Below are 27,024 nucleotides of genomic sequence, written 5' to 3' on the forward strand. Positions count from 1 at the left end.
TGCTCATCTGAAACAATTTATAAGTTTGTAAAGAAATAAGTGTACTAAAATTTTAATGAAATGCTATAACTCCTAACCGAGGGTAAATTAAATTGTATCTGACACATTTGCTAATGAACATTAAAAACTAGGAATGTACAGATACCAGAGTTAGCAAAACAAATAATGTGCAGTGACTATTTTTTAACATAATTCAACGCTTATGTGTACACTTCCTTAATCCATTCGCATGTGAAGGAGCGATACGCCTTGCCTTCTTTGTGCTTGTTCACTACCCATTTAATCAAATCCTTTGGTTGGTTTGTATGTAAATACTCTGAAATGTCATCTATATACAGTGATGGCCACTTAGTCATTCCAACTTTTTCCGACAACAAACCCTTGCTAACAGTCATAGGGTCTTCAATTATTTCCCTGTCTATGTTCACTTTGGCTTTGTATTCTGCAAGAAGCTGCATTTGCTGTTGCTCTGCCCCTAAATTACCGAAATGTTTTCTTTCCATGCAATGAAGGCCCTGAAAAATATATAATAAAGACATTTTTAGCTCAACTATTTTTTGAAAAAAAAATATGAGCTATTGTCATCACCTTGGCGTCGGCGTTGGCGTCGGCGTCCGGTTTAGTTTTGGGTTTAGGTCCACTTTTCTCAGAAAGTATCAATGCTATTGCATTTAAACTTGGTACACTTACTTACTATCATGAGGGGACTGGGCAGGCAAAGTGATATAACTCTGGCATGCATTTTGACAGAATTATGTGCCCTTTTTATACTTAGAAAATTGAAAATTTTTGTTAAGTTTTGTGTTTAGGTCCATTTTATTCCTTAAGTATCAAAGCTATTGCTTTCATACTTGCAACACTTACTAACTATCATAAGGGGACTGTGCAGGCCAAGTTATGTAACTCTGACTGGCATTTTGACAGAATTATGTGCCCTTTTTATACTTAGGTAGAAAATTTAAAATTTGGTTAAGTTTTGTGTTTAGGTCCACTTTATTCCTACAGTATCAAAGCTATTGCTTTCATACTTGCAACACTTATTAACTATCATAAGGGGACTGTGCAGGCAAAGTTATGTAACTCTGACTGGCATTTGGACGGAATTATGGGCCCTTTATACTTAGAAAATTGAAAATTCGGTTAAGTTTTGTGTTTTGGTCCACTTTACCCCTAAAGTATCATAGATATTGCTTTCATACTTGGAACACTTGCAAACTATCATAAGGGTACAGTAAAAGGACAAGTTGCATAACTCTGGTTGTCATTTTCACGGAATTATGGCCCTTTTTTGACTTAGTAACTTTGAATATATGGTTAAATTTTGTGTTTCAATCCACTTTACTTCTAAAGTATCAAGGCTATTGCTTTCAAACTTCAAATACTTTCATGCTATCATGAGGTTACTGTACCTGGCAAGTTGAATTTTACCTTGACCTTTGAATGACCTTGACTCTCAAGGTCAAATTATTAAATTTTGCTAAAATTACCATAACTTCTTTATTTATGATTAGATTTGATTGATACTTTGTTGTCTGTTGGTCTGTTGGTTGGTTGGTCTGTTGGTTGGTTTGCGCCAACTTTAACATTTAGCAATAACTTTTGCTATGTTGAAGATAGCAACTTCATATTTGGCATGCATGTGTATCTCATTAAGCTGCACATTTTGAGTGGTGAAAGGTCAATGTCAAGGTCATCCTTCAAGGTCAGAGGTCAAATATATGTGGCCAAAATCGCTCATTAACCAGGTTTTCCGAAGGAAAAAACTGGTTATTAGATTGGCGAATGCGGGCGGTCTGGCTGGCGGGCGGGCGGAACAAGCTTGTCCGGGCCATCACTATGTCGTTCATTGTCATATTTTAAAATCATTTGGCACATTTGTTCACCATCATTGGACGGTGTGTCACGCGAAATAATTACATCGATGTCTCCAAGGTCAAGGTCACACTTTGAGTTCAAAGGTCAAAATTGGCAATAAATGAGCTTGTCTGGGACATAACTATGTCATTCATTGTGAGATTTTACAATTATTTGGCACATTTGTTCACCATCATGGGACGGTGTGTCACACGAAAGAATCACGTCAATATCTCCAATGTCAAGGTCACCACAACTTAAAATAGATTTATTTTGAAACAAACTTACAAAGGGGGTTAATTTTGTTTATTCATTTCAAAAGTTCAGTTTGAGTTGTCTCCCTTAATCAGATTTTTTTTTCACAATGAAAACCTGGTTTTGTGACAATTTTGTCCCTTGTTTTATGAATACTTTTGCAATATTGAAGATAGCAACTTGATATTTGGCATGCATGTGTATCTCATGGAGCTGCACATTTTGAGTGGTGAAAGGTCAAGGTCATCCTTCAAGGTCAAAGGTCATTTTTTCTAAAATAGCTGGCATGAACACATATTCCTTAATTGGCAAGCAATGACGTCTGTTAAGTTATGCGCACAAAATCTGTGTGCAAAACTGCAATTGTGTTTATGAAGGGGTGCATATGTACTCCCAGAGCCGCCATAGCAAAAATCAATAATGGGTCTAGGAGTACGTTTTTATGGACTACTGTGTGTGTGTGTGTAGGGGGGAGAGGAGCCTCGTACATAGTCCTGGGATTTTTTGGTTATACCAATATATCGGTTAAAGAAACACTGAACATATACATTAAAACATTATTTAAATACAACAGGTTAACTCAAACATCATTGTTCTAAAGCTGAGAAGTCCCATCAGCCTTATGGCATGCACAGCCAATCTCTTTTAAAGGATTAAATACTTAATCACAAAAACAGAACTACAGGTACCTGGCAATTTGAAATTGTCAAATTTGACCTTGACAAATCGTTTGTTTGTCATCAACTCCTGTTCATTTATGAACTCATTCGCCCGTTCAATGGCATCGCAACCTTCAAACACTTTAACACGCTCCGCCATGTTTTTTCAAAATAGCGCCGGCAATCACGCATGGGTAACATTGATCTTGCCCATGTACAAATAACGTCTTCCATATAGACTTAATGATTTGACTAGGTGTAGGCAAATATTGTGATATCATAATTGCGTCATCTATAAACAGTTGTAGTAATTCAAATAAAATTTATATCAAGTTATTGCCTTGTTAACAATTTAAAATAGGTATCACTAATAAGAAATAAATTCACAATGATAGTTAGTGATATTTTAAAAATTATGTTATTACTACATGTATTACATTCAAACAACACGTATTATCTATAAAATTAGTGCATGTTCACGTACATTTAGTTCAGAGATTATTTTCACAAAGACAACAAACAAACGCGGATAATTATGAATTTGAAAGTTGTCTATAATACATTAGAACAGTTGCAAAAGCACACATCTCATATGCACTCACGTACCAGCGATGGTATCAAGTTCCTGTTTTGCAAGGGCAGCGTCTGAACCAGCTGGAAATTTACGAATTCTGGCACTTTCACTGCCAGAATGTCGCTGACATGTGCACAGACACAGCTAACTGTTGCCTGTGACATGTCAGTACTACACTACGCGACCCGTGATTTTTGCCTAATTTGCGAAGTCAAGGCGGGCATTTTGCTTTTTGGGTGGAAAATCACCGCGATTTCACTTGACTCGTCACTCCGACGTCGCGCGAGAGCAAGATAATCTTCGCGCTAAATCCCCTCAATGTTGTGGTGATTCGCTGCGATTCGCCGTGATCGCAGTGACAACGATGACTCGCCAATTCATGCATAGAATCCGAATCGTATTGATAATTTTATACATGTACAGAACGCTTCTAATGTTCACAATAATCCGATAATCCAACATCAAAAAAAATAATCTTGAACATTTATGTCGGTAAATATGTTTGAGAATTTCATTAAAACAACCATATGACTACGCCATTTTTCAGAAGTGTAAAGAGTACAGCGCATAATGTGGGACACAGCTTTCATTGGACGAGCGTATTTAAATTTAGATTGATACAATACGATCTCATAAAAAACAGTTTATTGCGTCATACGCCTTCATGTAAAAAACGTTTTCCTCCTGGAAATTGTGCTATTAATGCATAATATTATCAAAACATTTTTTTCACACGTAAAGCGTTGTAACAAATTAATATACAATTCAAAACAAATATACCATAAGTATAAATGTTCCGTTAAATTCCCAAATGAGAATAAAAATTTATAATCCGAACATTTATAATCCGAAACACACTTCTGATGTTTTAATGTTAACACGACGTTTACAAATGCTTTCAATATAGTCATCATGTATATTTCCCGACAAAAGACCGCGAAAATTATGCGGCAATGTACAAGGTCAAGGTATACGAGTGTGCAAGTATTTATTTTTTATACAAACTGCGTAGCGCAGAGAACATTGAATTCTGTTGATTTCGGTTAAATGTTTCTTTGGTATTTTTAAAACAGTTATATCGCCAACAATTTGATATTTCTTTTAAAGTCAATTCAAATCAAACACGTCGTATCCGTATCGTTACTGATAGAAGTAAAACATAATACCTTGACTTGTATAGTTTTTTTGTTGTGAGAGACCATCTGAGTAAACGCCGAAAAATATATCCAAACTGTTATTTTTTGTCAATGTCCTTTGATCCATTATCGCACTTAATTGGCAGCGCCATCCTGTTGTTTCTGTGATTGTCACATCTTTTCACAGTTTGAACACGTACAAAGAGTGCCAATTAGACACTTGAACAAACACTATCACCCGCTGGACAGTACACACTAAATAATCAAATGGTGAGGGTTTTTTGTTTTTGGCGTGAAAACCCAGAGAAATGCATGTACATTACGGTATACATCATCATAAATTTATTGAACTCTGCGAACGCTAAGTGCTACGTTGATATACTCGTGTGTTTTTTTCAGCAAAACAAACACAATGTTTAACGGCTTTAATATATAGGCAATGATGTAATAACAACAAACTATTTACCACGATGTCATAATAACATGTACTTAAAAATAGCACAGTAATGTATTTCCGATTTCCGGCTTATCAAGCATTGTAAATGTATGTACAACGCTCGGAAAGTAACGCGAGTAACACGAGTTATCCGCATTGGAGCCTGAAACAGAAAATAAATAAGTATAGCATATTTTAGTCCAAATAATTAGATGTAATCTACCGATTACATTTAACCTTTAAATGAAAGTGTTACTTAAACAATTTCCCGTGTCTTGAGGCGCGAATATTTTGCTAAACACTGTTAACAAAAGGGCTACACGTTATAATTCTTAATGAAATGCAAAAATAAGTATTAACATAATTAATAACGTCAATTAACACACACGGTAAGATCAAAGTTTAAATGGAAAACTTATATCATATTTCTCGTAAATTACCAAATTATTAGTTTCGTCGAAATCAAATACCATGTAGAGAAACAAGGTATTTATAACCGACCAATGACGAAACACTATGCTACTTTCAATTTACACAGTGCTACGCTACATGTATATTGCAACAATATGGAATTTGAACAGTGGTAGTGTATTCGGGCCTGGAAAATAATTAATTGTAAGTTTTAATAAACATTCTGCTAATACAATTATTTAAATAATGTTTACATGTTATGTTAAATAATTATTGCATGATCATTCTTCTGCGCTGTTATATTAATTTGGAGCCGTTAAAGCTTCCGACATTACTTCATCACGTTCATGTCGGAACGGGAGTATTTTAGCTAATACGCCCATTTCATACAACAACAACAAAAGCTTTATTATTGCAATGTATAATGTAAGTGTATACACATATGTTACATGTACATGTAATGTAGTGTAACCCTTAATGTAAATCTCTTAAAAAGGTGAACCACGGCGGTTCGCGGTGATTTGCGGTGATTCGCACTGATTGCGTAACAGCGAGATACATCGCGCTACGGTCGCCGAGACATCACCCAAATTTTCTTGTGGCTCGGAATCACCGCAATTTGTCATGTTGCATCGATTGCGGTGATGCGAGAATCGCGGCAAAAATCACGGGTCGCGTAGTGTATCACCGTTATCATCTAAGAAAGTGTCTCCCAAGGTCAGCATGAAGTTTCTTGATGCCAGGTAACTTAATGTTATCAAAAACTGTTGCTTGACAGAAAGTGCGTTGGAAAGCTTTGTCAATCTTTTGATATTTCCGCCAATTAAATTACAAATTCTATCAATATTTTCATTTGAAAACCAATATCGACTCCGAATTTCATCGTAATGTAACACAACATTCAAAGAATGTTGGCGATTCTTACTTGGATTACGATACAAATAAAATTTGGCCATTTTGTTTGTTTACATGGATACATTTTAACCAAACTTTAGACCATGCAGGGTTAAATTTATCAAGACAAAACGCTGGATTTTAACCAACATAATGCAACAACATTGAACCAAAAAGTTAAACCTTGGTTAAATGTATCCGACATTTATTCCAGGGTTACAATTTATCCAGGTTTTGAACAACTGGGTCCAGCTGGAAACAAAACTGTTAAGCTAAATACACTCCAAAATTGAAATCTTTCTCCGAGAACATTTAGCTATTTAATAAAAATCAAGTGTACATACATCCTGTCAGTTTAAACTTAAATAATACTAGATCTATGAATTTGTTTTTGTCAACAAAGCATACCCCATCCACTACGCTCTAGACAAATATGTAAAAAAAACAAAGCACAGAAGCAAATGTAATAATTTCATAACAATTATGTACAAGCTTGCTTTAGGTGCTGGTATAGATCAATCTCCAATTAAAATTCTCGCTTTAACAGAGAAACAAGCCAATTTTATGCCTGCGATAATTCTGGTGTGTTGTCGCTTCAATGGAAAATGAAACTAATGACAAATTATGTCATCATAATGATTACATCATAATCTAGCAAGCTTAAAATGCTGAATCCCTTCTAGTTCTGGTACACCGCTGAACAAAACGCACCACGCAATATTGTTTTGATACTCTAAAAACGGTTAATTAAAATAAAAGGTGCTAAAAAAAGGCAACAGCATAAAATAACGCCAAATGAAAATTAAAACAAGACATTTATCTTATCTTTATATGGAAAAAGCTGTAACATAGCTATCATAAAAACAAAATCTTATATATGTTTTTGTCTGGACCTTAAGCACAGTCTTTTTTGAAAATTATTTGTGCAACTAGAAATATAATAGCCACATTTACGAATAGAATAAAATAGTTTCTTTCTTGTTAATAGTCATTTAGCTATAATAATTTTCTTTGTAAATTATACTACAGGGTCGGTAAACTCACCTAATATCTAATGTACTAACTTCTAACTACATCATATGAATTCAATCAAAATATGATGGCATTGATCTAGAATGAGTACATAATATATATTGCGTGTTATTCGTTTTTCAAAAAGTTATTCTGTTCAGTGATTTTTTTTGCTCAAATTTACAGCCGAATTTCGGATGCTTCCCAATCGCAAAAATACACGTTTTTCCCAAAATTCTGACCAAAATTTCCCCAAAAAAAGCCCAACTTCCAAAAAAACTTTTAGAAAGAAGTCTCATATAACTTAATTAAACATCTTACAGAATATATAACTTGAATTTAGTCATTTTTGTCGATATATCATTCCCAAACTTGCCACTTTTATTGATTAAAGAAAAAAACAATTTGACCAGACTCCTTTTCTAGAAAACTCCCTGAACATGCACTTAAAAACAATATCACTTCTGTTACTTTTAATCCTATTTATAATGCTTAATTTTTCCCAATTTCATGGTTTATCGCGCTATTTTTTCCAATTTCACGGTTTATCACGCTAATTTTCCCAATTCAAATGGCACAGGCTGTAACAAATTAAAGCAAAAAAAATCACTGCTGTTGAAAGTTATATAATATTTCATCTGAAATTATGGTACTTCTGCTAGTTGAATACATTATCGAGGGGATCAAGTTTAGATGAAGAGACTGACAGAAGAGAGACTACACGTTTAAGAGTTTAAAGACACTCATAATAGTGTGTTTCCAATTTAAGCCCCAAATTAGCTCGTTGTCAACAACCACACCCAAGACACCAAGTAGTGTGGCCTTGATGTGCGATAGTGATGTTCAATAATTTTGCGTCTTTGGTTTTTCTTTCCTTCAGATTTCTTTTTCCATGTTGCTTAGTTGTTTCTACGTCTTGCCATGTCAGCAAACGTTATGGGATGTAACATTAGGGGTTCTTTAAAAGTCCATATGTGAAGCGTGTTCATCATCAAAGTCTTGAAGTCTTGAGGAATGTTTGAGGCTGTTTGCTTCATGAAGTCATTGTACAGAAAATAATAATTGACTTAAAGTGATTGGATTAAATTAATTGAAATTGTATATAAATTATAAACCTGCTTGTACAATCTCGATGGATTTTGACCAACTTGTTATTTGTTGACAAAATTAGTAAAGTGGGTTTGAGTAAAGTGGGTTCAAAAACTAGATTCCCAGGTCACGTTTTTAACTATTGGTGTTTGTTAACTATTGATTGCTAAATGGCTAATAGTAATATGGACCACTTGTCTTAAAGTAAATTTTCTCCTGTATTAACAAATATTAAGTTATTTCTGTAATAGATGCTTATATCTTTACTGCTGCTATCTTTAAAGTACTGAAGATGAGCTTTTTTGGTCAGGTTATTTGTTTGGTGTAGTGTTAAAATTTGTTTTCACTCTATATGCCACAGTTTTTGATTAATCTTGAAGAAACTTTAAATGGGGTAATATTGACAATATATTTAAGCAACATTTATGATTCAATCTGTGTGAAAATTTTCATTTTGACCATATTAAGGCCAAGTTCGAATATTTCGTTATTTGGGGCTAAACATTAGTTCAAACCTGAAAAGCATTATGTACAATCTGAGTGCCCTATTTGTGGCCTTATAATAATGAAACCTAATGTTTTACTTGAGCATATCTAGGCCTGGTTTAAAACTTTGTCAAGCAAAAAAAAAAACACTAATCCGGTCAAGTCGTCAAGGTTTTCAACCTAATTAAAAAATGTGCCATTCAAAAACATGTATTTATGATATGAAAAAATGAATCTTCAGATGTCATGAATTATTTATACAGAGGTTATCTTCTATAACTGCTTTCACACTTGGAGGATATGAGCTGCAGTTTAACAACTCTAGGGTGTCAACATTCTGTGGAAAGTTGTCTCCCTTGATCTTTGAGCGAGGCTGTTTACACTGGTTGGACATTAGTGCAACTTTGAAGGAAGGTCCATTATAATGTCCAATAATGAAAATGCTTAAAATATAATGCTTGTTTCTTGTCTGGACATTCTGAGCTTGACAGCTTATGCTCTGGAATAAGGCTACTGCCCAGTATTCTCTGTATTTTATGTAAATTTGTGCTAAATCAAAGTTTATTAGTATGATTTTGATGTGTAAAAACCTGTCCACCTCTGCCTCTTTCCTTTTTCATAAACAAACAACAGAATGATACGAAAAGACCTTTTATTACATAGATACATGTATTATGCTTAAAAAATCAATAAGCATGTTTATAATATATGAACGCATGACTAACTGTTTCTGTTATAAGTCCAAAGAAGCAACCACAGACCTATACAACCACGGACCTATACAACTACGGACCTATACAACCACGGACCTATACAACCACGGACCTATACAACCACGGACCTATACAACCACGGACCTATACAACCACGGACCTATACAACCACAGACCTATACAACCACGGACCTATACAACCACGGACCTATATAACCACGGACCTATACAACCACGGACCTATACAACCACGGACCTATACAACCACGGACCTATACAACCACGGACATATACAACCACGGACCTATACAACCACGGACCTATACAACCACGGACCTATACAACCACGGACCTATACAACCACGGACCTATACAACCAAAGTATAAGTCCCTGAAGCATCACATGCTAATAATAACATTATCTATCATTTCTTATAACATACAACTTTTTGAAGGATTAAAGAATACATTTTAGCTCCCGTTTTGAATATGAGATCTATAAAAAATATTAATTTTTATTATTTTTTCCTTGATACCAAGACTATTACAATCCACAACAGGTATATGTTGTATAATTACTGTGCTTTTCATATATGTTATTGCTATTTTGTTTCTTTAATTACATTTATGTAATCATTATGAATGTAAGAAAAATGTCTCTATCCAACTTTTAACTTCCATCAGGATTTAATCTAGATCTTTAATCTAGACCTTCTTCAAGGGCTTGGAACCTCTGTTAAAAAATAACGTCTTTTTTTCAGGCAGCATTCAAATTTTAGTGTTTGTGGTAATTGCTACTGAATATGGTATGTACACAAAACAAAAACTGTCACTGTCAGTACATCACCAAAAAATGTCACTTTCAGTTCAGAACACATGTAAACTGTCACTTTCAGATTTGAACACAAAATGAACTGTCACTATCAGTATTTAACACAAAATAACAGTCAAAATAATCAGTATTTCAGACACACAAAAGTATTTTGCACATAAATTAAAACAATAAATAATAACACGCACAAAAAACTTTCTGTATTAGGAAGCGTGATCACTCATCTTTCATCCTCTCATAGCCCCTATCCATGAGCAGCTCTTTCCACTCTTTAAAAGATGCCGTGGCAGTGGTGGAACTGTGGGAAGCACTGGCACGTTCCTGTCCACACTTCTTACAGTTAATTGTATTTGTTTACTTGGTGTACTTCCTGGTGTGGACACTCACTTCCTGGTGTGGACACTCAACTGTTCTTGCCTAATCTTCAGCTTCCTATACTGCTGTGTAGTATAGGGCACATCCAATGTAGTATAGGGCACATCCGATGTAGTATAGGGCACATCCAATGTAGTATAGGGCACATCCAATGTAGTATAGGGCACATCCAATGTAGTATAGGAAACATCCAATGTAGTATAGGGCACATCCAATGTAGTATAGGGCACATCCAATGTAGTATAGGGCACATCCAATGTAGTATAGGGCACATCCAATGTTTTGAATAAATTGATTGCGGACTGCCTGACCACCAGCGTTGTTGTCAGGTGCACCCACTGCCAGATCATGGTCCTCTTCCAAATCAATTTCTGGTGGTTCCGGTAGACCGTTTTGCACGCACAGGTTGTGCAACCGAAAACAAGCCATGAAATCCCTGGCACATTTCTGTGGTTTAAATGGTAAACACCACCGGTCTTGTGAAGACATCTATAATCAAATATTCAATGAATCTCGTTATTTGAAGGTGAAAATGTCAATAAAAAAAGCTAAGTTACATCAACAATTTCACACAATGAAGTGGTAAATCACTCAATCAATCGATACTTTAAAAAGTAGACTAGAGTTTCTACAAGGTACATATGCATAACATACAAAGGGTGATCAGAAAAGCTAGCTGAAAAAGCAACAAATCCACTAGAGCAGTACACGATGGTGAACAGACTGTGACTTGATTTAGAGTGCAAAATTTAATACCACATTTAGTTGGAGTGAAAAAGGTGTTTATGATATTTTAATATTTCCATCTACCAGAAAAATTAATTAAGTAGACCAAATGTTCGCTTGATGCACTAGCGACTCTGTCTATGCCGTCTTTTATACTGGTGTTCCCGCTAGTAGTGGGGAACTGGGAAGGGTGTCAGCCGATACCTCTTGATGGCATAACCACTGTCCCCAAGAAGTATCAACCCATCATGGTTTGTGACCAAATTTTGGTCACAAAAAGCATTCAACTTAAAATCTTTAAAGCTGCAAGAGTTTTTCACTAAAGTTTAGAATGTTAAATGGTTTCGCTGTCTTTTCGGATTTTAGCGTAATGTTCTTCTTTACTGACTGAGGTATAGTGTCATTGAATTTATGTTTCCTAAAAGCCAGGTCTTGAGATCTTCGAGGACTTTTTTTTGATGGTTTAATCCACCAGCATTCACTTGAAGTTGATGAATTCAAGCCATCTTTCTTCTTTTCAGCCAGATCGACTGAACCAAACATTAGCCTAGCTATATGGCTGCAAGATTCACCGTCCCTAAAAATGTAAATAAAATTAATAAATATGACAGCTCTGATTTGATTCATTATTTTTAGGGATGCTTTTGCTCGAATCACTTTTTTACACTTTTCCAGTCCAAGAATATGCATATATGTTGGGAACAATGAGCGTATGTGCTTATGTTATAATAATAAACTGATATTGTGATATTTATGTAATAATTATTGATCTTTAAATTATCTCACAAATAACTGATTGTGTGACTAGATTATTGTCTGTTAGAAAATTAATTGCTTAGATAGGGTAGAAATGAATGTTGGATTGTTGTTTGCAATTTATTAAAGCTGATTGAAATTGTCCTATCCAAATTCTATCATGGATGAATGAGGTAATAACAATTTAGTAAAAATAAATGTAATATATCTCATACCCGGCATTACAATTACAACCAGCTGAATGAATTTGTCCAGACCTCTTTGACATACAAAGCCATACATCATAGTTAGGCTTCTGGTTTTCTTTCTGAGTTGTGATTGACGGCATCACTTTACACTTTACGAAAATAGTGACTGCATTGGGCTCTGGCGTGATTGTAACTTAAAGTGTGGACATGTCCATCCTCAAAAAACACCTTGGCTATTAATGCCCTAGTAGCTTTCATTTGTTGGTTGTCGAAAGTCCTCTGCATGTTCAACACTAGATAATTATATATATCCTTTTCACCAATTTTTTGGGATCTCGTCTACAGAAGAAGTCCAGTTCGCTTTAAATAATATTGGATCCGGCAGTTCTTCGCCCAACGGTGTTATTAATTTGTCAACACTGCGATTATGTCCTCTTTTCCTTGTCACTTCCCAATACTTTCTTGAGTGGTTTCGCACTATTGCAATCACTCCTTTTGCCCTTTCAATAAGCTCGGTTTTATTTCCACTCCCCATGATCTCGTAAAAAAATCCTCAGATCGCGTACTTTACAAGTTTCTTGGTTAAACGCTTCAGTAATTCCTTTGTCAGACGCCATACTTTTCAAAGTTGCTCACCGGAAGTGACAAGTACTTTTTTTTAAGGAAATGAACTCGCTCTAAGGGAGGTAACAACATATAATCAACACGGCTATAGTATTTACAACCTGTATTGTAGACTGTCTTATCGTATCCTTGACCACCGCCTGTTCAGATGTTGTTAACAGGGGCATAGGGTCAACCGTCTCCCACTGTTCCGCAGACACCAGTGTCCTCATGACATGCCGATTCTGTTCCTCGAAAGGAGCTGTATTCTGACCATCATGGGCGACAAAAGACCCAAACTAGTCGGTGAACTCATCATTAACAAGGGCATTGGGGCATCATACTGACTTATCGATGTGCCCGTCACACTACCTGTTTCAATGGATGAAGTGTAGTTGTAAGAGAGTAGCACACAGACATTGTAGTAGCCAGATTCAATGTGCGTTTTCTTTGGGCCTGTCCCAGTCGCTCCAACCCCGATGCAGAGCCTTTAACACTGCTTCTCAGTGGCAACGCAGAGTCGAGGGATCCTCTGTCTCCTCTATTGCCTCTAGGTAATTAGCAATGTCAATTGGCCTTTCATCTTGGTTCAGGAGAGCTTTCGTATTTTGCACACCAAGTTTGCTTGGTTCTTCTATATGTCTCCTATGTCTGCTGCAATGACGGACATGATCTTTGAGTTTGTGCTGCTCAAGGCAGCAGAAATTACACTACACGAAAACGGTTATCTGTCCAACAGCACATGGTACTTTAGGATGTGACCTTCCATCCTGGATTTCCTATCCACTTTACCGCAGGCATGACACCTGTACTTCCCATGACGATCGTCACCTCGCCACATAGTCTAAAACAAATAACTAGTAGTGACAAAACACTTTGTTGTTATTATTTAGGTGAATAAACCTGAGAAGCACCATTGCTCTTTTGTTCCACTTACAGTTTAATAATACTTATGTTTAATACGCATATACTTCATGTTTCATATGCTACATGTTGTCTGTGTGTCTTGACATGTCTGTCTCTGAATCCATCTGGTTTATCACTGCGTTTGGAACAAAACCATTTATCGGTCAAAGCGAGCTTTTGACTAGTAACATCTGCACATATATAGTGTAGCCAAACACCACAGCGGTCACAACCCACTGATTCATCTGCTGCACAGGTTGGTTCATCCAAACAGTCAGTACCACAAACTCGGCAAAGGAACACTTTTTTTTCCTTTATCTTAATTTGTTGCTTCCTTGTTTGATTCTTTGGCTTTGATTTTGTAGGCAGCTGAACTGTCATTAGGACCCTTCTGACATTTTGGACTGTTAGTGATTGCATGTCATTTGACATTTCCAGTGGATTTTCGTAGTCCAACTTACATGGTGTTGCTCCAACTGACTTACATCGGGTGTCATTTTCACTTCTTGGTTTACATGGAGCCTCGTTGTCACTTTCCTCTTTGATGAGGGCAGGATAAATATGATTAATCCAAAACCATGACATGCATTTTTTGACAAGTTTGTTCCCAAAAACCTATATCAAACATTACACAGGTAATGATATGTCCATGTTGAGTGAAAACAAAAAGGTCGCAATAGTTCTGTTTCAAAGTTGCCATTTGCCCTTGAATCTGGAAATAATATGCATGATTCTTTTTCAATGTTGTGTTTCCATTTTCATCAGTAAACATAATTATAATCTACATTGTCCACTGTGGCTTTTATGCTTTATGGGCATTTAACTTCACACAAACCACTACCACAACATGTACAATGCACTTCTAAATCTGCACTGGCAGCCAAGTAAGGTCTATCAATGCACAGTCAATACAGAATTCTTTGACTGAAAGAGCTTGTGTGTTTTTTTCATGACTTGTTCATAGGCTTTTTTGGCATTTGATTCCATTCCAATGAAAGTCCATGCTTTATCGCTTATGAAGGTTTCACCTCTTCGGTAAAATTCATATACCGAATGAAATTAGAAAATTAACAGTTTTATTGTAATAATCAGTTATAATTATTCAACCTACTGATTTTAAGCCGCATTATTCTTAAGAACGTAAATGGTGTTAATTCCAATGAAAATTGTTTAGTATTAAAACTTCGAGATGATTGAAATTATTAAATTTGCTAAAATACGTGTAAAGCTTAATGGTTTGAATAACATTTCGTACAAATGCTATTGTGTGATTTTAGTACTTAATCTTATAGAGGGTTCGCACAGACCTTGAAAAGTGCTTGAAAATCAACGTTTATCTTGAAAAGTGCTTAAAAACGATCTGGAGTGCTTAAAAGTGCTTATTTTCAACCATAGCCTTGAAAAGTGCTTAGAAAGTGCTTGAATTTGGCTGGAAAAGTGCTTGAAAAACGGAGAAAAATATTAAATTCCGTGAGTCTGAAGTCGGTATTTTTTTTCATGATATATGACGGTTCCGATCTGTTCATACAGGCAGGTACTGGATTGGTACGGGTTTAAGAACGTAAGGGAGGCAGCTACTACTAATCTTCCGCCAATTGGTCTACTTCGGTTTGTGCTGTACGAATTATGCCATTCCGCGCAGACAAATATGCCAGCGAATAAGTGCATTTTTCAGAAAGGGTGGCTTTTGAAGTACCCTTGGGTTGTTGACATTGCCGATTCTAAAGTCAAAGCATCTTGTAAAGAACTCAGAACAGGTATAGAGATCGACAGTATGGGGGACTCGGCGTTGAAAAGCCACCTAAAATGCAGTTTGTCTGTGAAGCAAATTCATTCGGTTAACCCAATTCATTCAGACGTACTGCATAAGACAAAAAAGTTGCACTTGACTGATTGTCAAATAAATTAGATGATACTGTGAAGAAACTGCAATCTGTTAAATGAGTGCAGACTCTCAGTCTGAACATATGCAGTACACTATTGCATCTATAACCGATTTTACATGTACATGTGTACCTGCTGTAGAAAAATACTTAATAAGTATAATTTTTACAAGCCTCAATTAATACATGGCATTTTATATTGCCGTTGCGAGATTCTGTACATTTGTAGTTTTCTATTTTTACTTCAGAATTAATTTGTATCAGATGCATAATTGTCTTTAACATTTTGTAGCAGCTATATTATACCACTGGAATATCTTTTATGAACATTTAAAATACATAATGATATTCAATACAAATAACAGGTTTTTTTTTGGTATGTGTAATGCCTTGGTCAATTACTATATCATAATGAAATATCTTACTTTTGATTAAACAGTTGTTACTGTAGCAGGGTAGTGCAGACTGTTGAAATTCACATAGAATGTTAGGCAAGAAGAGACCAATTTAGCGAAAATATTGTCAGTATTGGCCACAGAATAAAATACAGTTTTCAGTAGGTCAGACTAAAAAAGTGCTTGAATTTGGATTTTTTCCCTTGAAAAGTGCTTAAAAAGTGCTTGAATTTCATTGGAGAAAATCTGTATGAACCCTGTTATAAAGTAAACAAGAAATGTAGCTTTAACAGACCGCATTTGAAAAATTATTTCCCAATATAGCAAGTACTTGTTTCCTTTGGCCGGTTTTCATAAAGCCTCTTTGTGAAATTTTAAGTCGTATTTAATTGAATGTTAAAGATACAATAAGGCTTAGTAAGAGTAACATTTTTATTCTGAAAGGTCACAGTCACAGGTCAGTACATAAAGAAGTCATGATGACTTAGTCTCAGCAAGGACCTGTAAATTAATTCTGATTAACACACACACACGAATGGCAATGAAAGGTTTCATTTAATGTACAAGCTTCTTCATTTATTCTTAATATCACTGAAACAACGGGGTAGATGTTTCAGTTTAAAATGGAACCATCCTGCTGGTACTCAAATGATAATTGGAGGTTACTTTATGTCAGAATGAAGTTTACACGAGCGTTCAATCATTATGTTGATTATTAACACACACCACCGAAAAACATTAATTTTAAATTTGGTACGTGTTTTTTTTAATAAGTTTGTTTGTTTGTTCCATGATGGAAACAAAATAAAAAAATATGTTAAAACAAGAAACGTGTTTGTCAGAAACACTATGTCCCCTTCTGCGCCGCTTTGATTTAAAAAAATTTACCTTTGACCTTGAAGGATGACCTTGACCTTGAGCTTTCACCACTCAAAATGTGCGGCATGTGTTTGTCAGAAACATTATGTTCCCTTCTGCGCCCCTCTGAATTGTTTTTTTTTTTTACCTTTGACCTTGAAGGATGACCTTGACCTTTCACCACTCAAAATGTGCGGCTCCATGAGATACACATGCATGCCAAATATCAAGTTGCTATCTACGATATTGCAAAAGTATTCATAAAATGAGTGATTTTGGCAACATATATTTGGCCTCTGTCCTTGAAGGATGACCTTGACCTTTCACCACTCAAAATTTGCAGCTCCATGAGATACACATGCATACCAAATATCAAGTTGCTATCTTGAATATCGAAAAAGTAATTGCAAATGTTAAAGTTGGAGCAAACAGACCAACAGACAGGGCAAAAACAATAATTCCCCCGCCATAGTAAATAATAAATGTGATGGGCCATAGTTCAGGAATTGGTGGAATCATACAAATTCAAAGAACAACGCCTTGCCAGTTAACCGTTTTAATCGTAGTAGACGTTACGACCAAAAAGTTGGTAAAAGACTGAAAATACACAGAAAAACAGGTTTAGAATGACGTAGACTTATTAAAATACTTTTATGACTAGTGATATTACAATACAATATCTATTTTAACGTGTACCAGTTGTTTAAAGAACATATAAACCTAACACAAGTACGAATAGGTTTGAGTACGAATCTTGAAAATGGTAAATTTTACTATGAAATATTCAAGAAGAAACTCTGAACTTATGCAAAATGAACATTATTACCAATATGACTAAATTAACAATATAAACACAATATCCTTACACTGTGTGGACTAAAGAAAGCCATGAAATTACAAGAAAATAAATGTGCGGGATGCCCGACCAGACGTTTCCGGTTCAATACTAGGTTACATTATACTATTATTAAAGCATCGATACAAAAACCGACACGGCTCGGGGATGAATCGAAAACAGAAATAAATGGAACAGTCGTTCCAGAACACTCCCCGTCCGATGACAATAATTTGGAATCGCTATCAAAAATAAAACACGAAAAAATAAAATCCTGAATTTCACATAAAAATTATGGTACAACCTTTGGAATAAATACGGTAACAATTGACAATAGCAAATACGGTACTAACTGATAATAGTAAATATGGTATTGAGTTGAAACATCAAAAGAGAAAATTTTGAAATGACCCAATTTACCTTTTGTTTACAAGAACAAATATGGTATTCACTTAAAATGGTAAATACGGTATCGAATTCTTTGAAAAATGAAAAAAACTAAACCATTGCTTAATGACAAATCAAAATTGTTTCTTCTTATAAGCAAAGTGATGACTATTTCTAACAACACTACACCAGACTAAATTACACAATTACAATTCTCAAAATATCCTGATGCCTTAGCTTTAATTGCTGTAAAGATGTATTCTTAATGTATCTTTGTATTATATACATTGAACTTCTTGTACATAGAACATCATTATGCATAAAATGAAGAAAATTACATTCATCTTTAAAAACAGTTACAAAATGAAGACATATTTTGAAATGTGAAAAGGCATGAACCATAGATGCTTTCATTGTTACATCTGAAAAATAATCTTTCACCCTGAAGTGAGTAATCTTACATGAAAGTAGACATTTAGTATTAAAACTAACAAGTACATAACGCATTGAACTAGTGTATACTCAATACATAATAGCACAACCTTTCAAATGAAATACATATGACCATTTTAAAGTATTCAATATCATATATAAGTCTTACATTAATACTGCATTTAACCAATGCCATTCAAAATTATCTTTAGCCAAGTAAAGATAATGTCTTTTAAGTCTTAAAACATTGTGAATAAAATTACACACATTCATTTACCCAAAACAATGAGCTATCAATTTCAAAAATTAATGGCACAATATCAAAGAAATGTTCAACATACATCTATGTACACACAATGACTGTGACACCATATCAATCTATAACAGCCTATATAGATTTCAACAGTTATTCAATGAAAACACTAGTAAGTCACCATTTACTGTGTTTCTAATATCTCACAAGCAATACCATCTCAACAATGGGTCTTACAAGGAAACTCTGTTTTCCTTCGGCATTTATGATACACAATTCAACTTTGCGAATCTTCCCGTCTGTGCTTGGAAAGATTTTGTTCACCCGTCCCTTGGGCCAACAATTGCGGGGTACGTCGTAATCTCTCAGGAGGACTATGTCATTGACCTTTAAGGGACTTTGATCATGATGCCATTTAGGCCTTGTTTGCAGGGATTGGAGAAACTCTTTTCTCCACCTTAACCAAAATTGGTTTGCAAGATACTGGACCCTTTTCCATTGGTCTTTGTACAGGTCCTTAAGGGACATTTCATCAACTGGTTGTTGGTCAAGATCAAGTTTCATAGTGAGAAGTGCAGATGGACTCAAAACTTCAGGACACTCTGGGTCAGTGGATACAGGTACTATGGGGCGAGAATTGATTATTGCGCTAACCTCTGCCATAAGTGTGGCTAGGACATCATGGGTAAGGGTATGAGTGTTTGACAGCATGGATTCTAATATGCGTCTGGAAACCCCTATCATTCTTTCCCATATACCCCCCATATGTGAACTGTGGGGGGAATTGAACACCCAAACACTATTTGTTTTTGCAATGAAGTCTTTAGTGTCTCCGTCTTCTACATTAATCACATCTACTCCAATGTGGTCTGTAGCACCTACAAAGTTTGTACCACGATCTGAACGATACATCTTAACTGGGCCTCGAATGGCGATCAAGCGTCTAAGAGCATTTATGAATGCTGATGATGACATTTCATCGACTACCTCTATGTGAACTGCACGTACAGAGAGACAAGTGAAAAGCACTGCCCAACGTTTAGCGCTCGCCTGTGAGCTTCTAGTCTTACGCGATACAACTTGCCAAGGGCCAAAACAGTCTACACCTACATATGAAAAAGGTGCGTTTTGCTGTAACCTGTCTGAGGGTAAGTCGGACATCTTTTGTTTCTCAAAGCTACCCCTAAGCTTCTTACAAGTCACACAATTGAAAAGGAGAGAGGAAATGGCACGTTTACCTCCAACAATCCAATAACCTGCCTGCCTTACTGCACCTTCAGTGAATAAGCGCCCTTGGTGCTGAACGGATTCATGGTAGTGACGTATGAGCAACTTAGTGACATGGTGTTTTGCGGCTAAGATTATGGGGTGTTTCTCTTCTATTGGAAAGTCACCCTGACGCAGGCGTCCACCAACTCGCAGCAATCCTACATCATCCAGAAATGGATCCAATGCAACCAGAGTACTACTACTACCTACAGGGCTCTGTGAGGAAAGAGCATCAACTTCTGCTTTGAAGCAATCATACTGAACTTCTCGGAGCACAACCTCAGTAGCTCTAGACTTACTCTCTGGGGAACTAGAGATGGAACATATATGCCAACCTCTCTGACTACAACACTTCTTGAAAGACGAAACAACATGCACTAGAACACTTAGAGCAAGCAGTAATCTACTCCAAGATGAGAAGCGCTCAAAACGGTCTGTTTCCAAGCGAGCATTGCTACCAACAGACGTTTTCATGGTAACAACATCTGTGCGAACTTCAACATCTAATTGTGGGTTTAGAAGTGGAAAGAACTCATTCGACATTGGGGTTTCCTGAGTGCAAAGGAAAGTTGGACCTGACAACCACAAGCCATCCTGCAATTCTTTGGGACTGGCTCCTCTAGTACCGATGTCTGCAGGGTTTTTGTCTGTTGCTACATATCTCCATTGCTTTGGAGAACTTACACGTCTGATCTTTTGAACTCTATTACTGACGTAAGTATGGAACCTACGGGTTTGGTTTCCTATGTAACCTAGCACTACTCTGCTGTCTGTATAGAAATGAGTATCGGCGATATTGACACCAAGATTCTCAGAAACTAAAGTGTACAGCTCTGTGGCCAAAACAGCAGCGCAAAGTTCCAAACGAGGAATAGTATGACCTTTAGCTGGGGCGACCTTAGCTTTACCCATCACAAAACTGGCCTTTTTCTCACCAGTACTGGAACACCCTACCACATACACTACTGCTGCTATTGCCTTTTCTGACGAATCTGAGAATACATGAAGTTCAGGATTGGACATTTCTGAAAGTGACACATTGAACAGACTTCTACTGACTTTCACACACTCCAAATCTGCTAAACTGCCTAGCCAATTGTACCACTTGGCCTCAAATTCTGTGGTCAGAGGTAAATCCCATTCTATACCGCTAGCGATTACATCTCTTAAAATCAGCCTGCCATTGATCAAAATTGGCGACAAAAAGCCGATAGGATCAAACACACTATGAATGCTTGAAAGAAGGCCTCTCTTCGTGACGGGTCTATCTTGTATATGACAATCGAACAGGAAGTAGTCCTTATTCAAGTCCCACTGAAGTCCTAAACTACGCTGAGTAGGTAAACTCTCAAGATCAAAGTCCAGACGGCTCAAGTCTGTTGACAAATCTTCCAGAGACAACCCTTTCATAACGTCTGGGACGTTTGAAGATATCTTATGAAGCCGAATTCCCTTCCCTGCTAGTGAAGCTTGGGTACGTTCAATCAAACTCCTGGCTTCTGAAACCGTAGGACAAGAAGTAAGACCATCATCCACATAAAAGTCTCTCCGAACAAACTCTTTGACATCTTCGTCAGAATTCTCAACTGATTTCTGCAGACCATAATTTGCTATGGCTGGAGATGGGCTATTCCCAAACACGTGTTTACACATGCGATACTCAACTAGAGATTTTGAGGGGTCATTATCTTCATACCATAGAAACCGAAGGTAATCTCTGTCACACTCTTTGACACCGAAACAGTAAAACATTTGCTCTACATCAACTGAAACTGCTACCTGTTCCCTACGAAACCTTAGTAAGACACCAAGCAGACTATTTGCTAGGTCTGGACCCTGGAGCAACACAGAATTGAGCGACACACCATTATACTGACAAGCTGAGTCGAAGACAACACGAATTTTATCAACCTTTTTGGGATGGTAGACTCCAAAGATAGGTAAGTACCAACACTCAGCATCATCTGCTAGCTTAGAAGCAAGTTCTGCATGACCACTAGAAAGCAGGTTACCCATAAAGTCTACAAAATGCTGTCTCTTAACAGGGTTCTTGTTCAGACTATTTTGGAGGGATTTGGCTCTTTGAAAAGCTTGGGCTTTATTGTTGGGAAGCTTGGGTCGTGGTGACTTAAATGGAAGTGGGGCGGACCATTTACTGTCGGAACCTAGTGTGAATTCACTGTCCATAATGGACAGAAACTCTCGGTCTTCAATGGACAATGACGCTTTCTCATCACGGACAGAAGATGCGAACACAAAATCATAAGTCATACAATCTAACTCATGAACATTGTTACATGGCATAAACAGTGAATATCTACCATTATCAATGATATACATGCTTGAACAGTTATTTTGATCAACATTGTCATTTTCACATTTTTCAGACACAACATATTTACTCGAACATGGTGGCAAGATAGAGGCTCTCCCATCACCTACAATGTAGGTTTTATTTACATTTACATTGTTTGTAATATGCGAACTACCGAGACAAGTCTCGCCCACAATAACCCAGCCCAATGGAAGTTTATGAGCATATGGCATATTTGATGCCCCAATCTTCTGATCCATCACATGGTGTGCTTCTATAAGGTCTCTTCCAATCAGAAGGTTGACACTACATGAGGGATCGACTGGTGGGATGTGTGGCGCTAGATCCTTCAGGTGGGAGTACGCCAGGGCGACTTCTGGCGTAGGAATCTCATCTCTGTTGTTAGGCACTTCACACTCGAGCATTGATGGCATATCATATGAAACACTATTTTCATTAACACTTGTTACAACTAGATCAGTGGCTTTTCTGCCATTTTTCACTTCAATGCCGTTACACGTATTAACTGAGTATTCAACAACATCACCCTTGACATTCAATTCATCGAAAAGTGTAGGTGAAGCCAACGATCTATTTGATTGATCATCGATCAATGCGTACGTTTGCATTTTCAGTCCTGTCTGTTTGCTAGAAACTTCCACCAAAACTATTTTAGCACACGACTTCCCGACAAAGCCAGGGGTACCGCAAACTTGAGTGCATGAACTGTTCACAGATGAAGAATTTGTTACACCTTGGGGAGCAGGTACTCTATTCCGCTGCTGAGGCTCCCCGCCATACTTTGACGACACTGCTGGAGTAAAGTGCATGGCCGTGTGGTGGTTGTTGCCACACTCACTGCATTTCAATTCTTTATGACATGAGCCATGGAAATCATCAAGACACTTGAAACACAGAAAGTTGTCTTTCAATAACTTCTTTCGATCAATGTAACTTTTCCTTTTAAAGTCCCTACATGACGCTAACATGTGAGAGTTGGAGTTGTGCAATGGACACTTGAATTTTGCTTGCCTACTTGGTGTGTAAGTACTTTGGTTTGTGTCCACATTCAGTTTGTTCACTCTGACACCCAGGGATCGCTTCTGGGCCTGAGGTGTGGCTATGCTAGTTGTCATTTCATACACAAAGCTAGGATCATTCTTCATCCTGCATTGCAAGTTCAGAAATTCCACAAAGAATGAAAATGGTGGGTACGGCACACTGTGTCTGATTTTGTACTCTGAAGCTTTAACCGTCCACCGCTCTTGTAGATGTATGGGAAGCTTGGCCACGATGGGAGAAACACCATACGACGTGTCATAGAAAGAAAACATGTCTTTGTACTTGGGGTTATCTTTCAGAAAGTTAATTTCTGACACACAATCATACAACTCATAAAGTGCTTTTGAATCTTTAGGATTAAGTCTAGGAAAAGCCTGCAGCCTTTGCCTTAAAGCAATTTCAACTCTTTCTGCTGCTCCATATCTCTCATCTAGACGATCCCAAATTCGTGATCTTGCAGATTCAGCACTGCCAGCACATGACGCGCGAATACTAGATGCCTGTCTGGAGGACTCTGGACCTAGCCACTTAATCATCAAGTCTAATTCCTCAAATGCTGTCACGTCAAGCTCACTCATTACAGTTCTGAAACTTGTCTTCCACATCAGATAGTTTTCACACTTTTCGTCATACCGGTATAACCTGTTCAGTAGAAGTTCCTTTTTAAGCAAGTATTTACTGAAGTCATTTATGCTTTCGACTAAGAGTGATGGTTGCTCTGTTGTAGGTGGTGGTGGTGCAAACTCAGGCGGAATAAGAAATGAACTATCATCATGGATTAAAGTTTGTTTTTCTGACTGTACATTTTGCACCTTTAAAATGTTTTGCTGTTCTGACACTTTAGAAGAATTTTCTAAAAAAGTTGCAACCTTTTCCTGAGATGATGGAGAATGACAGGAAAGTTCGAAAGTACCGACTTATTACCAATAGAATGCACACTTCCTTCGAAAGTTTCTGCCTTTACTATGGCAATTGCTTCTTCTTCCTTCGTTTTCAGTAGCTGCAGCTCCGATTGCAAATCCGCTTTCCTCCTTTCAGCAACAGCTCTTCTAATTGCCTCATTTTCTTCAAATTCAGCTTTCTCTCTCTTTAATTGAGCTTCCTTCTCAGCGAATAGCGCTTTCGTCTTAGCCGCCTCTGCTTCAGCCTGCAGCTTGACTGATATTACGGATGAATGAGCTGATATCCGAGAACTACCAGATGCAACTGAAGACACTTCTGTTTCATTATCCTCAATTTCTTGTATGGATTCATTAAGTTTACACAAGAATTCTTGTACATTAAATTCTATAGAAGAAATTTTCTTCTTGAGTGAAATGTTCTCAATGTTACTTTCTACTGTACATGTTCTTGACAAATAATTTGAAAAATCACTAGCATTTGCCTCTAATACTTTCTTCTTAGTTAGAAAGTCCCGTTCCACTGCTTTAAGACGTTTAACATCACCCTTCGGTATATCAATTAGAGTAATAGATTCAATTTCATCAAAAAGTGGATTAACAGTGTTTTTGAACTTTTGAACATTTTCTTCGTAAATTTCCATCGCTGGTTGTGTTAACTTTTTGATACGTGAACTAGTTCTTGTGGTCATATTTTATGGCGGTTGTATAGTTCTTAAACAGTTCTTTTACTGTGATGGGCCATAGTTCAGGAATTGGTGGAATCATACAAATTCAAAGAACAACGCCTTGCCAGTTAACCGTTATAATCGTAGTAGACGTTACGACCAAAAAGTTGGTAAAAGACTGAAAATACACAGAAAAACAGGTTTAGAATGACGTAGACTTATTAAAATACTTTTATGACTAGTGATATTACAATACAATATCTATTTTAACGTGTACCAGTTGTTTAAAGAACATATAAACCTAACACAAGTACGAATAGGTTTGAGTACGAATCTTGAAAATGGTAAATTTTACTATGAAATATTCAAGAAGAAAATCTGAACTTATGCAAAATGAACATTATTACCAATATGACTAAATTAACAATATAAACACAATATCCTTACACTGTGTGGACTAAAGAAAGCCATGAAATTACAAGAAAATAAATGTGCGGGATGCCCGACCAGACGTTTCCGGTTCAATACTAGGTTACATTATACTATTATTAAAGCATCGATACAAAAACCGACACGGCTCGGGGATGAATCGAAAACAGAAATAAATGGAACAGTCGTTCCAGAACAATAAATAATCATAAATATCATAAATAAAAAAGTTATGGCAATGTAATTACTAAAGTTATATGCATACATGTATTATAATGGAAAAAGGGCCATAATTCTTACAAAATGCTTGATACAGTTGTCTGCTCTTGTTTATAGATTGGGGTCATGTTGGTTAAGAAGTTTGCAAAATATGAAAGCAATATGTCAAGGGAAATTGAAAATATTTGAGGTGGTACGCAAACTTTAACATAGATTTATCAATAATATGCATATTCAAAGTGGAAAAGGGGCCATGATTATTACAAAATGCTTGATAAGAGTTGTATGATCTTGTTTATAGGTTGGGGTCATGTTGGTAAAGATGTTTGCAAAATATGAAAGAAATTTGTCAAGGGACATTGAAAATATTTGGGGTAGTACGCAAACTTTAACATTTGCTGCATATTCTAATTGGAAAAGGGACCATAATTATTACAAAATGCTTAATAGAGTTGTCTGCTCTTGTTAATAGGTTGGGGTCGTGTTGGTAAAGAAGTATGCAAATATGAAAGCAATATGTCAGAGGACATTGAAAATATTTGGGGTAGTACAAAACTTTAACATTTGCACGCCAATGCTAACGCTAACGGCCAATGTGGATGCCGGGGTGAGTAGGATAGCTCCACTATATATATTTCAAATATAATAGTCGAGCTTAAAATGTGTCTGAGCACTATGAAAGAACATTCAATTTTAGTTTGGTACCTTGAAGGCTAGCCTGGCTGGAGGGGGCCTGACCTGGCGTGGCTTGCCTGCTGGCTGGCGTCTCTTGGGTGGGTTGCGTGCCGGCTGGATTGGCTTGGGTGCGGGCTGGCCTTGCTTGTATGCCAGCTGGCGTGGCTTGGCTGTCTTGCGTGCCGGCTGGTGTGGTTTGGGTGGCTGGTGTGATTGAGCATTCATTTAGTTACTTAATAACACTGACCACCAAAAAACATTAATTTAAGTTTGGTATATGTTTCAAAAATAAAAAAATAAAAAAATAAATGGGGGGGGGGGGGGGGGGGGCAGGGATTCTGGATTCGGGCGTGGGGTATTATTTGGGTGGAATCCATTGTGGTATTCAGGTAAGTGTTGTTTTGTCAAAGTATTAATAAAATCTGGTTCGCAGGCACCCCTAGTCCCCCTGGTACCCCTCTTCTTTCCTCTGCCGTTGGTTACAGCTGTAAATAAAAACTTTACTGAATATTTCTGCAGTTTCTGCAGGCTGGGTTTCTACG

General features: G+C 36.8%; 1 protein-coding gene across 1 annotated transcript; it reads right to left on the reverse strand.

Annotated features, from left to right (window-relative positions):
- Window positions 1–200: 200 nt before the first annotated feature.
- Window positions 201–26,707, reverse strand: LOC127844638 (uncharacterized). The gene is made up of 2 exons (XM_052375042.1): window positions 26,513–26,707; window positions 201–515 (listed from the first exon to the last, which is right to left on the reverse strand). The coding sequence occupies exons 1-2, from the start codon at window positions 26,705–26,707 to the stop codon at window positions 201–203; spliced, it is 510 nt and encodes a 169-aa protein (XP_052231002.1).
- Between the last annotated feature and the right edge of the window lie 317 nt (window positions 26,708–27,024).

The sequence above is a fragment of the Dreissena polymorpha genome, chromosome 9 (assembly GCF_020536995.1).
Source record: "Dreissena polymorpha isolate Duluth1 chromosome 9, UMN_Dpol_1.0, whole genome shotgun sequence".
Lineage (NCBI taxonomy): Eukaryota > Metazoa > Mollusca > Bivalvia > Myida > Dreissenidae > Dreissena > Dreissena polymorpha.